The 15,554-nt window shown below is 43.4% G+C and overlaps 1 protein-coding gene across 38 annotated transcripts in view; it reads right to left on the reverse strand.

The window, feature by feature from the left end:
- Positions 1-15,554, reverse strand: part of RBFOX1 (RNA binding fox-1 homolog 1) — a 754,257-nt gene that overhangs the window by 377,526 nt on the left and 361,177 nt on the right. For 3 of the 38 annotated variants that reach the window (XM_017534073.2, XM_017534080.2, XM_017534052.2), the window contains exon 1: positions 14,582-14,893. The exons of 29 other annotated variants lie outside the window; for them this stretch is intronic. In XM_017534073.2, the coding sequence (XP_017389562.1) occupies positions 14,582-14,668 (87 nt within the window). In that variant the 5' untranslated portion in view covers positions 14,669-14,893. Of the gene's footprint in view, positions 1-14,581; positions 14,913-15,554 lie in introns of those variants that run through there. 6 more of the 38 variants (XM_017534065.2, XM_017533989.2, XM_017534025.2 and 3 more) reach the window with 5 other exon arrangements.

A 15,554-nucleotide genomic window follows, 5' to 3' on the forward strand; every position in this document is an offset into this window, starting at 1 on the left:
CCAGGCTGGTCTTGAACTCCTGACCCCAGGTGATCCACCTGCCTCGGCCTCCCAAAGTTCTGGAATTTTAGGCGTCAGCCGCTGAGCCCAGCCTTTTGTGTAATTCTCTATTCCCTGGGATTGTTTTGCTAATTTCTCTTTTTGTCCCCATTTTCTTTTCCCAACTTAAGTACTGTCATTTTTTTGGTGATCTACTTACTTAGGCTATCACATACTACCTTGTCATGGCTAAAGAAAAGAGGTGGAAAGAGACATGTGAAGAGGACATACATTATGATTTTGTTTAAGATACCATCTTAGTCTTCAGATACCTCACAAAAATTATTCATAAGGTAAAAAAAAGTCATTGATTTTATTTTAAAAGGTGTTTTTATTAAAAAACCCAGCTGCTTGCAAGTTTTACCCACCTTTGTGAATAAAATGAGAGTAGATGAAAATTATATGAGGAAGATAATATATGTACCAAAAAGAGATCAGGATACATACAGAGTGGTTTGTAGTAGCCATTTTTCGGCAGGGTATTGTGGTTTGTGAGTCTATGTGGTATATGCATATATCTCTGTATGTTTATTTGTACTTTTTCTCAAAACCTAGATTTACCCCACATTAATTTCATAGTAAGAAAAGTAAGCAACAATTTTTTTAAACAGGGTTTGAAAGTGAATTTTCTGTTAAACAGAAGTCACAGGAGGCAACAGGCTTAAATCAAAAACCAAATCAGTTGGCTGCTTGTTAAGACTGGCACCAAGGTGGGCCTTGCTTTCTACAAACAGAGAGCTCTGTATGGAAAGCACTAGCGTGACTGAGTCTCAGCCACAGGAGGGGGTGCACTGAAGACTATCAATACAACCTGCAAGACACCAACCTCAGAATGGCTAACGGCTCACAATCATCTATACCCTACACCCCTTTCCCAGGACTGCTCAGCAAGGCTTTGAATGGGCTCCAAATACATGGGGGTCTGGGGGCATAGTTCACTGATATAAAGACTGAGACACACCATAGGATGGGTCCATCAGATCCTAGCTGACAATGTGAAAGTTGAATGAAGACACGCAGAGGCTGATGGTCTATGTAGTTGAGTCATGCTGCTGTGACAGCCTAGAGCTGGGTTTTTCAACCTTGGCGTGACTGATAATTCTGGATAATTTTGGATAATTCTAGGTGTCCTATTGATATGGTTTGGCTATGTCCTCACCCAATTCTCATATTGAATTGTAACTCCCACAATTCCCACGTGTCCTGGGAGGAACCTGGTGGCAAATGATTGAATTTCAGGGGCGGGTCTTTCCTGTGCTGTTCTCATGATACTGAACGAGTCTCATGAGATCTGATGGTTTTAAAAATGGAAGTTTCCCTGCACAAGCTCTCTTTGCCTGCTGTCATCCATGTGAGACAAGTCTTTTACCTTCCACCAGGACTGTGTGGCCTCCCCAGCCACGTGGAACTGTAAGTCCAATAAACCTCTCTCATTTGTAAATTGCTCAGTCTCGGGTATGTCTTTATCAGCAGCATGAAAACAGACTAATGCATCTATGCCTTGTAGGATGATACTAGCAACCCATATCCACTTACGACAACCAAAAAAATATGTCCAGATATTGCCAAACGTCCTTACAAGCCAAAAATCACCCCTGGCTGAGAACCACTCACTTGTAAAAAAAAAAAAATGTCCATAAATTCTGCCTGCTGAGATCCCTAGGCCTGCTCTACCTCTTGTATTTTTCTTGGCTTGACATTTTTCTTTATCTTTTGAGTCTAAGTGTTTCTGTGCATTTGATTGTTTCTGCATTATACCTAAAAACATAGTAAACATATAAATGCTGCCTCTCTCATTTTTTTGAAGCTAGCCAGAATTGAGGTCTGTTTCTTCCACCAAAGGGATCTTAACAAAAACACATATTCAAGGATCATCTTTGGTTTCTTGAGATTCAGAATGGTGAAGATCATCAAACCACATGATCTTATGGGTCCCATGAATCTCATGGCTCTTCAGTCAATCCACAGGAAGCCCAAAAGTTATCAATCAGAGATGAGAGATAACACATCAACTTGTCTCTGATGTCAGAGCAGATCTGAACACAAAGCCTTGAATGAAACAATATCCCTGGGCCATATGAGTCACCAAGACCATGATTTATCAGCAACAAGACTTCTATAGAGTAAGCCAGGATGGCAGAGGTGCATTCTACCTAGGAGAGCAGTGGCTTGGTTAAATCTGTGCTTGGGAGTTTAGAACACAGGAGGAAGGTGGGAAGCCAGGGAGCAGAAACATCATCAAAAGTGTGTCCTGTCTATTCCCAGGAAGAAACTGAACAAAATGCTCCTGAGTGAGGCTCTGACTCACTAGAACCAAATACTAAAGAAAATACACATGCAGACAGCGTCTCTAACCCAAACCCCACAACTGTTTGGACAGATAAGAATCCCATATGCTCTGCACTATCCCCAGTAATGAAAGGCTTTTTATCCATCCCCAGACGGCTCCATCACCAGCAGCAAGTCAGAGCTCTGGTCCCTTACAATGTAGACAGGGATGGAACTCGGCGGCTGATGACTGGCATTCTGTATGATGGGTGAACACATCCAACATCTGCTGGGCCCCCACACAAATCTTAGGCCCTCTGGCAAGCCGTGCCAAGTCCCACTGCTAAGTCACAGTGGGAACTGCCTGCCAAAACACCAGGTGTGAAACAAAACCTAGCTCATTAGAATCCTTAAGCCCCCACCCAAATTCATGGAAAATGCTACAGGCAAATACAGGGCTGCCCCAACAGCCTTATTAAGATGGTCATCGGACGGTCCATGTCAATTTCACATGTTCTGTCAAAACCTTCCTGATAGCAGGCACCTCCGTGTTTACACTGCTCGCCAGAACAAATGTGGAGCTGTAGAGGGAGAAATAACACACCACCACAGTAACAATAGAAGACATCGCTTGCAAGCTGTCCGCGGCCCCGGGAGTAACTGACACGTTTGACAGAGAATGTGTGTTGGTAACGTTGCTTGATTTGTGTTTAAATGGAAAACAGAAAGTGTATTTCCAGGAGGTTTCAACACTGATAACCAAAAAAAAAAAAAAAAAAAAAAAAAAAAACAAGGTCTTGTAAACAGAGCCACAAGACCCAGTCCCAGCAGTGCCCTTCCACAGCCTTTGTCACCACACAACCCCCAGGCTTGATCTTCTCCACGAGGAGCCAGGGGCCAGGCTTCCTTGGGGGACAAGACTTCCTGATAGCGTGCTGCGAGACAGTGGGGGGAAAACTGATCAGAAATGACAGCGGCACAATATCGTGTTAGCCTTCTGCTCAGAATAGGTTGTCCGGGCAAGAGATACGGCCGTTCCCCCATGGAGGATGGGGAGGTGACAGATACCAGAGCTTTGCAGGATTGGTGGTCCGCAGGAGGACAGGCTCTGGAGCCAGGTGCCTCGCTGCTCTGCCCTTCCCTAGTCCTGAGAATGAAGACAAACTGTTCCACTTTGCTGAGCCTCAGTTTCCTTTTAAAGTAAGTCTGGCCAGGATGGTTCAAAGTGGTAGAAATTGTTTAGGAAACATGCCCAATGGAGTAACTTGTCATGGCAGCAAAGGTAGAAATAATAATTATCATTTATATTATATGTAATCATTACAATATAAGTATTATTATACAGTATTACATAATATGTCATATAATCATTATACATAATTATCCTATGACTATATGACATGATGTAATTATATATATTTATAACTATAAGAAATATACATTATTGCGTATATTATTGAAATAATATTGCTTTGTAACTTATGTATAATCCATAATATATAAATGATATAAAATAATAATCATGGAACAATTATTATCTCTATCAGTTTTTTTAAGCACTGACTATACTGAATTCACCACTATAAGTACTTTGGGAGTATTAATTTATTTGATCCTCAGAAATAACTCTGGTATTATCTCCATCCTATAGAGGAGTATAGCAAAGGTTCAATTTAGGCACTTTTAATATGTGCCATTTTACTGAAGAGAAAACTGCAGTTCAGAGTGGCTTAGGAATTTCTGGGGGGAAAAAAAAAGGCAAAGCTGAGATTCTAACCCAGGCAGTCTGGCTCAAGGGTTCACACTCTTAGCCAATAGACTGTATTGGCTCCCCTACACAGAAAACACTCAAGATTGCTACTATTATACAGTTGCATTGGTGTTGGTTGTGGTGCTGTTGCAGTGTGCTTGGAAATAAACTTGCAAATATGTTTGTTGAGGACTTTCTATGTGCCAGGTGCTGTATCATGGACTTTACCTGATTTGGTGCCTTTACCACTCACCCAAAGAGGGTGACTACTGCCCAGAAGGGAAAAACTGTGCCAAGGTCACACAGGTAGCAAATGGCATCCAAGGTCACAGAGGTGGAGGCCTCAGTGGTTGCAGCAGATGAACCAGGCAGTCTGCTCCAGAGCCCACATCTTACACCATACCACGTCCTATTTGCCTGTTTCTTCCTCCCTAAGATATATTACTTCAATTAGACATGACAGGTGAAACCCCTCACACTCAGCCTGATATATAGTAAATGCCTGAAAACAGCAGCTGCTGTTGTTATTATAACAAAATGTGAAAAGCCCCAGTTGGCATTTTCTTCCAAGAAAGTGACGGAAGTATGAATTTATGCTGCTGTCTGCACAGAGGGCAGGTCCTCCGGCCCTTTTCAACCTCATCAAAGCCCTTGTACGGTTGGTCAATACCAGCTCCCAGATCCCACTGCTGGACAGACTCTCGTCCCTCTGTTCCCTCCCCAGCCCTGTAACTCTGATCCAGACCTTCTGGAACTCCAAGTGCCACCCTTGCCTGGACGCTGATCCACAGCAGGTTTGGGTAACGCCTCAATGCAGCAGGACCTCAAAGCCACTCAGAGCTGCAATTTTCCCCTTGAAGGCTTCCCATAAGCTGCCCAGTGTCGGCTGGCACTCACACATCCTCCCTGCCACCGGGCACTGACAGATGGGAGCTATTCTTATTATTTAACATTTATTAAGCGCCCACAGTGTGCCAGGAGCTGCATGGAACAGGGCTGTGGGTGGTCCTAAAGAGTCAGTCCCCAGAAGGCTATGGCCACATGGAAGGGAGGGGACAGGCCTCTCTTCCCCCTACAGAGCCCACCCTCCCCCTCCTGCAATCCAGCTCTGGTTCCAGTCCCAGTACATTCTGGATAGAGCTTTGGGCAAGGATTCAACATGACTGAAACTGATCAACTCTCCTTCATGTGTGTCTTATAATTAACTTCTGACTCTACTGAGAATGACATGGAGCCCTGATGCAACCTCTGAGGACAGAGACTGGGACTCAGTCATTCCAATTCTGCAGGCTATCGGATCGGGGAGTGGGGAGGGGATGGTGGCTTTTATATATCCATGTGGGAAGGAGATGGTGGTTTCACACCATCCAGAGCCACAAGCTAAGATGTCAAACTCCATGGTGGCATATGCCCCTGTCCTTCACCCCCTCCTCAATTGTACTGTATGCTGTCCGGCCACACCAAACATGGGTGTCCTCGGTCACCAGGAATCTCCATCAAGACTGGGAGCAGAGAAATACAAATGCTCTCCTCTCCCAACCTAGAGCATCTCTCTTTAACAAAATAAACATTCAATAACTCCAGAAATCATGGACAAACCAAGACAACACTGCTGGCCATCAGTTGTGAGGTTGCTACCATAAGCTGATCGTCAAATTAGACGGCTTCCCTTCTGCAGCAGATGTGACCATCCCCGCGGACAGGCAGAAACCGTGGGCACTCAGAGAGCTGAAGCCCGCATCACACAGGAGCCAGGATGCTGACTCCGATGGGTCTGAGAGGGAAGCCCAGACCTAGGCATTACGTTTTGCTGCACGAACGACAACATGACTACACTGCGAAGGCCTTGTGAGTAGAGCGCACTTGGTATTACTCCCATTTTACAGATGAGGAAGTGGAGGTTTGAGAGGTCAAGCAACTGACCCAGAGTCACACAGAGAGAATAACGGCCAGACTCAGGTTTCCTCGTTGTAAACCCTGTTCTTTTAAAATTTTACTGTGCTGCATTAGGAAATAAGAAGAAATCGCTCTTCAGAGAGCAGTTCTTGAGAACAATGTGGAATGCACAAGTAATCCCCCTCCTCCCCTCAATGCTCCCATCCTCTAGGAGCCAATATAGATTAAAGAGCAGAAAAGAAGGAATTGGCCAAGGGCCACCTTCTCCCACAGCAGTGGGTGTGTTGAACCCCACGGAGGCAAGGTGGGAAGGCAGGCTGGGGGCAGGAGATCCTGCTGTCATGTTCCCACCTAAAAAAGAAACACCAAACAAACAAACACCATTGTTCTCTGAAATGTACCAGGAACTCTCCGGTAATATCAGAGATTTGGAGAATCTTCCTGTAGGAAGCCATCTAGTTCAAACTGTGCATAAACCTGTCTTGAGTGCCAGACCACTGACAGCAATAAAGACGTCATATTGAGTCAGGTTGGTGGGGTGGAGAGTCAAGAGTTCTACCTTTCAACAGCTGTGCTTAAGTTCTGACTTGCCATGAATGGCATGCCCTTCCCACCAACCTCCGAGGACAGAGACTGCGACTTGATCATCCCGGTACCTCCAGACAAGAGAACAGTCATGAAAACTATGATCAATAAATCATTATCCTAATAAATGAGTGAGTTTCATGGAGGCTTTGCCTTCTAGTTTTACAAGCCTGAAGAGCTCAATCTAGACAGTGGCCATTGCTGAGGATAATGGTCTCACTTGCCCAGGGGAAAAGACCTTCAGAGTATCGAGTTCAATGTTTCTGGACATCTCTTAGGGCTCAGCAGTGAATCAAGTGAACATGCTGGCTCCTTGCATGCTGGTGGGATGTATGTGTGAGAAGACTATCTTTAGACAGGGGAAAAACATAAATAGGGGTGAGTGTCTCCATCATAAATCACCCAGGAAAAGCACTTACCCAAAACAACCTTTGAAAGACAGGGAGGGGACTCTGCTCCACCATCAAAAGCTCAGATTGCTGAACACCAAAGCAGCAGCAGAGAGTGTGAAATCCGTAGGTCTTCCAACCCTCCCTGCCCGGTGCCAACATATTATAAAAAGCGTACTTGCTGATATAGCATGCCTTTAAAATGATCAAAATGACAGATGGCTGCTACAGCAAGATACCCTTTTTATAGGACTGATATTAATCAGGAGAGATTGACAGTGTCCCTTTAATCTCTTAATTTAAAAAAGTGCATTTGTATAAAACAGAACGGGATAAGTCGCTAGTATCTTCAAGTGCTTTGGAATGATGGGAGGTCTGCCTCATGCCAAAGCTAATAAGTGGAAGGCTCCGTTTGCTCTTTTTAATGTATTTATTTAGGTACTGCTGAGGTAAAGGGAAGTGGTGTGGTTGTACGGATCATGAATCTGAGAAACATGGCCTTGCATTGATTATTTTGTTGCTGGATGTCCTGGTTGGATTGTCCTGACTTCTCTAGGTTGTGACTTACTAGTCTGTAAAAAGAGCGGGAATACCCCTCATACACATGGGTGGAAGACATGACTGTAAATAGTGCAAGTGAGAAGACACCAGGTAAAACAGCCATCTATGCCTTTGGCAAATCTGATCACAAATGGTGAAGCCAAATGAACCGGAAGGCAGGAAAACTGCCTAGGAAATAGGATCCATGGCAAGAGGCGATCAGGAAAATTAAGATCAGAAGCCCACCGCTTCTTCCCCAGAGGATGGTGTGTATAAAGTTTTGGGGGAGAAAGAACACGTTTGAATGTTTGTGAAAGCTTTAACTGTAATTGTTCTTGATAAGAAGAACGTAGATTTTGCTTACCCAGCAGCACATTTTGGTAACAGGTCCCTGATCTGGCCTCCACTCACACTCTATGCAGCTCCCTTGGAGCTCACCCTACCCTCCGACTCTAAAGTGGGCAGCCAGAGATGAGATGATTGGTTTGGAGATGGGCATGGATGATAAGATCAGCCAATGACACTGCAATCTGGAATTCTTACTGGAGTAGTGGGGAAGATACTTTCTAAGAGGAGATGATTATGTAAGCTTGGAGTTGCCAAGAACCATCTTTCCCACTACTTGGACATGATGTGCTTATGAATGAAGATCAGGTAGAGATAACCACTGGGGAAAGATAACTCAATGAGTTGTCAGAGTCCTTGAATTTGATAGTGCCTGAACCTGGAACCAGATGCTCTTATTCCCCCTCCAAGCAATATGACTTAGAATTTTCTTAGTTGCAAATAAAATAACCCTTAATAAGTACCTTTCTGGCCAGACGCAGTGGCTCACACCTACAATCCAAGCACTTTGGGAGGCGGAAGTGAGCAGATCACCTGAGGTCAGGATTTCAAGACCACCCTGGCTAACATGGTGAAACCCTGTCTCTACCAAAAATACAAAAATAAGCTGGGCATGGTGGCACATGCCCGTGGTCCCAGCTACTCGGGAGGCTGAGGCAGGAGAATAGCTTGAACTCCGGAGACAGAGGTGCAGTGAGCTGGGATCATGCCACTATGCACGCCAGCCTGGCCTACAGAGCAAGATTCTATCTCAAATAACAATAATAATACCTTTCCTCCCTCCTTCTCTCTCTCTGTCCCTCTCTCCAGAATAATACAGAATAAACACACTTTATATGCTAGATTTTCCCATGTGTTAGAATAACAACATGTGTTAGAATATCAACTTCCTGTTGGAAGAAATCTAGTGTGTTTTCTATTCTTCCACATCACCTAGTCCTAGTTCACAGCCTGGCACACAGTAGGTGCTCAAAACATAACTGCTGAATAAAGACATGATGAATCACAATGAAAACTCAGAGTGACTTTGCAAGCTAGGCATCCCTGCTTTCATTTTGTAGCTGAGAAAACTGAGGCATGGCGAGGTTAATTGACAAGCCTAAGGCCACAGGCTTAGTAAATGCCAGAGCCAATATATCAACCCGGACCTGTTTGACTCCAAATTCTCTTTGCCACCTCCCTGCCTCTTTAATTTAGTCCGCTTGTTGACATGGCCTCTTTGGCATTACAGAAAAGTCCACTTAGTGACTAAGATGGAGCAGCTTCAAAGTAAATGACGCCACCAGCATTTATACCAGGTGTGCATGCTGATGTCTTTCCCAATCCACAGACACTCCAAACATGGAGATAACATTGCAGGGCAGCAATATCAAGACCTGAAATGTTGGCCACAGAGCCAAACAAGCTGTTGCTTTTCAAGTTTGACCAGCAACTTACGCAAATTACTTGTAAGTTCTCGATAGATTTCTCAATCTTTCTATAGGGATGGCTACTCTCTGTCCATTGCTAAGACCAATGCTTCTATAATTTGTACTGTTACTACACATATGTATGGAGCTGTCTCATAAAACACATACGCTAGTTTCTGCTTTGAAATACAGTGTGGCTGAGACCAGGAGTTTGAGACCAGGCTGGCCAACATAACGAGACTTCATCTCTACAAAAGAATTTTTTTTTAAAAAAAAAGCTGGATGTGGTAGTACATGTCTGTAGTTCCAGCTACTCAGGAGGCTGAAGCGGGAGGATTGCTTGAGCCCAGAAGTTCAACGCTGCAGTGAACTATGATTGTGCCACTGCACTACAACCTGAGTGACAGAGTGGGACCTTGTCTCTAAAAAAATAAAAATAAAAATATGGAGTGTAAGGTTTGCTTACACCGTTGCTATCCACACCAGAGAGGCATACGCTGGCATTTCTCTATTACCGCTTAGTTATAGAAAGTAACAACTCAGTCCTCTGAGAGCTTATCATCTCAGAGAGAAATGATGGCATAGAAATGGTAAATGATGATTGCCATTTTCAGGTGGGGTTGGGGAGAGTGTTAGGGAAAAGACTTAACGCCCGCTGGGATTAATACCTAGGTAATAGGTTAACAGTTGCCACAAACCACCATGACACTCGTTTACCTGTGTAACAAACCTGCACATCCTTTTTAAGTACGCTGGAACTTAAAAAAATAAAATAATACTTTAAAAAAGAAATGGTAAATGATGCACAAACCCAGAAAATTAAACATTCATCTGCCCAACTCATGGCGGGTATAAATGGAGCCCATGCGTTTATGAGCATACAGAGATGAAGTCCTTAGGAGTTCCATTCCTGACATTCCTCCCAGCTCCTTTTGAACTATGAGTTTTCATTCTTGAGACCTATGTTTAAACACCGTCACATCCCACAGTGCCAATGAGTTGCAAAAGACGCTGAGTCTCTATCTCAGTATCACAGGCCAACACCATGAATTCACCTAAGTTCTCTGCTCTACTCAACAAGTCTTATTTATGATTATTATTGTCCTGTGAATGCCTACTAATGCTTCACAGCTCAACTCAAATACCACTTCCCTCCCTTTGAACCACCTTCTTCCCAACTCTAAGAGGCACTGGGTTACTTCTTTCCTGTGTTTTCATAGGCAACCCTGCCTGAATACCTCAGCCTAGTGGATAAAAGACTCTAGTCCAACAAATCTAGTCCAAATCCCAGCTGTACCACTGGAATTCTTTGTGACCTTGGACTACTTATCTTTCTCCAAGTGTGGGTTTCAGGTTCTCCACAGGCAAAAGGGGAATTACAAGGCATGACTGTAATTTCTTACCTAAGACCCCTTGGTGTCACCAGCATTTTGAAAATCAGATTTTTTGGGGCTTTTGCAGAAAGGTATTTCAGTGGAAACACTGATTATGTAAAGCCCTCAGCGGGGTCTAGGACAGCACCCTGAAATCAAACACATAAATATTCCCACAGCAAAATATATGAATATTTACACTAACTGGGATAAAGCGGGTCTATAAATAGCCACACATCATTTCAGGTCAACCTTTTGTTCCTAAATGATCTTTGGTGCCAAACTTCCAAAAGAAATTGATTTTCAGAGCTTTCTGGAATTTAGAATTACGGGTGTAGGAAGGCAGAGAAATACTGCTCAATTACATTAATTTGTCATAAAAATAAATTGAGATGCTACATCTAAGTATTCAGCAGCACAGAGCCTGGCACATAACAATATTGTGTTCAATAATCATTACCTATATTTCCTCCCACTGACTTTATTATAGTCTTACAGATTGGGGTTTATCTAGTATTTCTTCCACTGGGCAGTGAACCCACCGTTCAGTGCCTATGATTGTCACTTTTGTTACAGAATGAGTATGCAGTGAGTGGATAACTGAAGTAACAAATGCATGATGAGCTGAATGTGACTCTGTTTACACCATCAACCCATCCAGGAAAATACTCTGCTGACTCATCATCATCTGTCAGACCTAGATGAGATGGGAACGAGTTGTCCAAGAGTCAAAGTGACTTGGCCATGTGTGGTCCAAGGGCATATCTACAAGGTAGATACCCAGACTGAGGGTTGAGGGTCCATATTTGCAGCCCAGAGCCAAGGTCACGTTAGACCCCAACACTAACCAAACAGGCTAACCAGTTACAAAGCTGCTGTTTTGAGCCTATCATTTGGCCATGGTCCATGGCTTGGGTAAGACCTCTCAGTAGCTTCTGGACTCAAGACTGACTTGGACAAGTGACTGAAGCTTCTGTGTTACCAGGTCAGACAACTCACTGATCATTCAAGGTATCATGAGAAATTTAGAATTAAGTCGTGTTAAACAGTACATTGGTTCTTCTTACCCAAAGGTATCAACAATAAGATCTCTATCACGGGGAAAGTAGCCAATAGTTATACAATGCACTTGGGAATGTTACTATCATCCTCTTCCTCTCTGCTTTTTCTACCCATGAAGCAGTCCAGACAGTTTCAGCTGAATTCTCCATAGTCATTCTATAATTCTCAACATGACCAGAGGGAAACACTCTCTATTTCGCTATGCACAACAAGTTTAGACATAACATAATGGGTTCAGGAGATCTAATATGGAAAAGATTCTGATTTTCCTAGAGGAAGAAGGGTAGGTTCCTACCGCTTGGAACAAAAGAGCCTGTATGAGTAACTTCCCTAGAGCTGTTAGTAAATACCTCCATTCGTGGCCTTTGCAGGATTAGGTGAGTGCTCTCATAAAGTCTGGCACAGCCAATGGCTGGTAGATCACTTATTTTTTTTTCTTTATCTGAGCCGACTAAAACAGGGCAATGCTGGTCTGAATTTTCAAAATGGCACTTGAAAGTATTATAAAAAAGGAACACTTCTGCCACAAAATCACTGGCTCTTGAGGCTGGAAAGACCTTGAAAAGTAATCTCCAACTATAATACAACAATCCTTCCAAGTGGACACTATAGACTCTGTTTCAACATTTCTAGTCACAGAAAAATTACTCCCAGTGACGGAGTACACAGGCTTTATTGTGGATCATTTTCACATCTTGTCAATGACATATTAAGGTGGTGATAGACCCTCAATTCCCTAGATGAAATACCTTGCATCTTGAGTGAGCAAGAAACCTGTAAGGTCAAGGAATTGGTGAGCACGTGGAGTCTGCAGCAATGCAGGGCAGCTGGCCACAGAAAAATCGTCTCAGAGGTGAGCATGTGTGAGTGATACAGTTTTTTCTTCCTGTGCACTGCTCTTTCTTCCCTTGCAAATATAACTACTTTGGGGTGATTTTAGTTTCTTGATGCCCAAGGGGATATAACATGGGCTGTCTCAGAAAACCATAAGTCAGGCGAGTTTCTCTCTGTGCTCAGCTTTCCAGCGCATTCCACAACAATGGGAAAGGAAGGAGGTGAGGCCTATCACAGCAGCTGGTCTGGAGACTCTTCACCAAACTGCTCACCTAACTTACAGGTAACTAGTTACCAGAGGTGTCACTTGTTGTTTTGGAAAAACTGAAGTATGATTAGGCTGATTTGCACGTAAAATCACTTCTGCCTTCCAAAACTAACTGGATATGTTTCACAAACACTCTGCAAAGGAAAAAGAAATAGGGCCACCCCAATTTCTCAGCTGGCCCTTGCATCTTCTCATCTATCACTGGGGTAATACGTCCAGAGTGGCATTTCGTAATGACAGCAACATTCCGGCAAATCGATAGTTATTTAATTCCCAACAAGCTCTCGAGTCCATTAAACCTGATTACATTCACCCATTTCAGTGGGTGCCGTTATTTTTCCTACACCGGCACTTAATCTATAACAGGAACTTATGAGAACTTTCAAAAGCAATTTCAGCATCAATCAGCATAGAGTGAAGGCCACGATTTGCTTGTAATTATTTATCAGATGGGGCAGCAGAGGGTCTGACAAAACTCCAACAGCCGACCTTCACCCCAAGTTTCCAGTGGTAGCAAGAGGCCTGTTACTTTCTAAGCTGCCACTGAGCTCTACTTCAGAAATGGCAACCTTATCACACCGGCCTGTGTATACCAGGAAAGATGCAACAAGTTCCACGCTGCGAAGGACCATCCTCCATGTGACCCATTTATTTACAGCATGTAATACAGAGAAAAGCTTCCGAATGGCCATAAATCCAGAAAGACAGAATGTTTTGCTGTTACTTGGAATCACCCTCAAATGACTCTCTGATCACCCAGGTTCGTAAGTAAACAAAAGTTAACAGTAATGTTCAGAAAAGGTAGGGGAAAAAGTGACAAGAATCCTTCCCAGAAATTATATTTAATGAGCTAGGGTATCATAGAATTTTTAAACACGAGGGGCTGGAGGGACACAGGGAGACACAAGAATAAAGGTACCTAAATATATTGTTTTCTTTTTCTGTAGAAAGGAGATACAGAATTTATTGCAAAGGCAGGTTATACACAAAAAACTACAACAACAAAAAGCCACCTTGGATTTCTATGATGTGTGGGTTCTATTGCTACTAGATGTGAGCTTTCTACAGAGAACTTCAGACATACACCCAGAAGCCAACACTTGTTTGCAAAGAAAACCTTAAGGTAAGGGGCGGAAAAAAGGTCCCAAATTTCTCATTGGTAGATTAATCCTCTCTGTACAGAATTTTAAAAAGCCTTCAAAGTAAACCCAGGACACATTTCAGCCCTCCACTTTCTTGCCATCATTAAGATGTAAACATCCGGCAAAGGATCCCTTGAATAAGCTCTGAACTTCATAAATTACCCATCGATACACAGTTCCTTCTTGCCTCAGTGCCACCACTCAAATTCAGGTGGGGAGAGCCTTCTCTGAAAATAGACAATCCGTGTGGAGGCGTCCTATGAATTAATGCATATTTCATGCTCCCTTCCATTTCCTGGGTTAAAGCTCTTAACTGAGTCACCTCATGATAAGTTACTTTGCCTCATGATCTGCTCTGGGAGACTGAGTCCCTCAGAAAGCTGAGAAGGAGAGCAAATCCTTTGCCCCGTGGTCAACCTCCTGAAGCTAAGGCATGAATGTTAAACAGCAGTCAGATCAATACAAGCAAATATAGCTCAACTACACCATTTATTCAGCCATGAGAGATGTCGATAGCTAGATTAGGGTGATCCATCTTTTTGATTTCCTACTGTCTTCTCACTGACTACGCGAGGGCTTTTTCCTGTATTAAAAGTGTTTGCTTTCTCAACCATAAAAATTCCAATTATTACTCTGAGCACTCCGGAGTTAAGTTGCTGGCTGGCAAAGGCCTTGAATTACCTGAATCAGTCCAGGGAGGTAAGGAGCAGCCGGTACAATCATAGGCACGCCATAGGGATGCAGGAGGACTCCTTGAGACGCCAACATGCTTTACGTGGAGTTATTCCCTCTGAAGCTCAACACATCAACGGAGAGTTAGGGGGAAATCTATAGACCCAACTTCTTCTGAACTACAAAGCTGGGAGCCAAATCGCTTCTGTCAGGAGCCAAGCACTCATCAACGCCGCGAGAGGAAAGAAAGAAAATCCGCATCAGCAACTCTTAATGTGAAAGTTTTCTTCCCAGACGACGAAGAGACACAGCAGCTGCAAAGTTGAAGCTACCAAAATGGAAGGTGCTATTTTGGGAACAGCTTGCCTAACATGACTAACCAAATACTCTTCATTAATTTAGTTCTGAGAGAGAGGGAGAGAGAAAGAGAGAGACCGAGAGACCAAGTGACAGAGGGAACCAGGCTATGAGACAGAAGCTCACCCCACCGAATTTGGCCAAAAGACCAAAGGATAGGGTCTACATGGGATTTTTAGTGGGGGAGGGGAATGAGAAATATAAACTGATATGATTATCAACGCCCACTTAAAACTCAAATCCAGCAGGTTAATGTGAGCAGCCTTTGGTACTGACAGAAAAAAAAATTAAAAAAAAAAAAAAAGATATTCCGTCTAGTTTTCCTCCCTCTCTCTCCGATTTCAGTTTTAAAGGGGTAATTTGTAAATAATACAATGAAGCCACCAGCTTATATTTGCACAATGTGTGCTATGCAGAGAGACAGAGTTAAATTATTTACACACATTATGTAATTTCATTCTCACAACAAGTCTCTGAAGTCGGTACTATTATCAGTCCCATGTAACAAATGGGATACAGGGCTCATACTAAATGGTTTGCTCACGGTCACATAGCTAGCAGAAGGCAGTGCTCAGCCACAAACACACCCCAGAGCCCAATTCCTATACTCACTCCTGTATTTCAT

The sequence above is a fragment of the Cebus imitator genome, unplaced genomic scaffold (assembly GCF_001604975.1).
Source record: "Cebus imitator isolate Cc_AM_T3 unplaced genomic scaffold, Cebus_imitator-1.0 Scaffold4, whole genome shotgun sequence".
Taxonomy (NCBI): Eukaryota; Metazoa; Chordata; class Mammalia; order Primates; family Cebidae; genus Cebus; species Cebus imitator.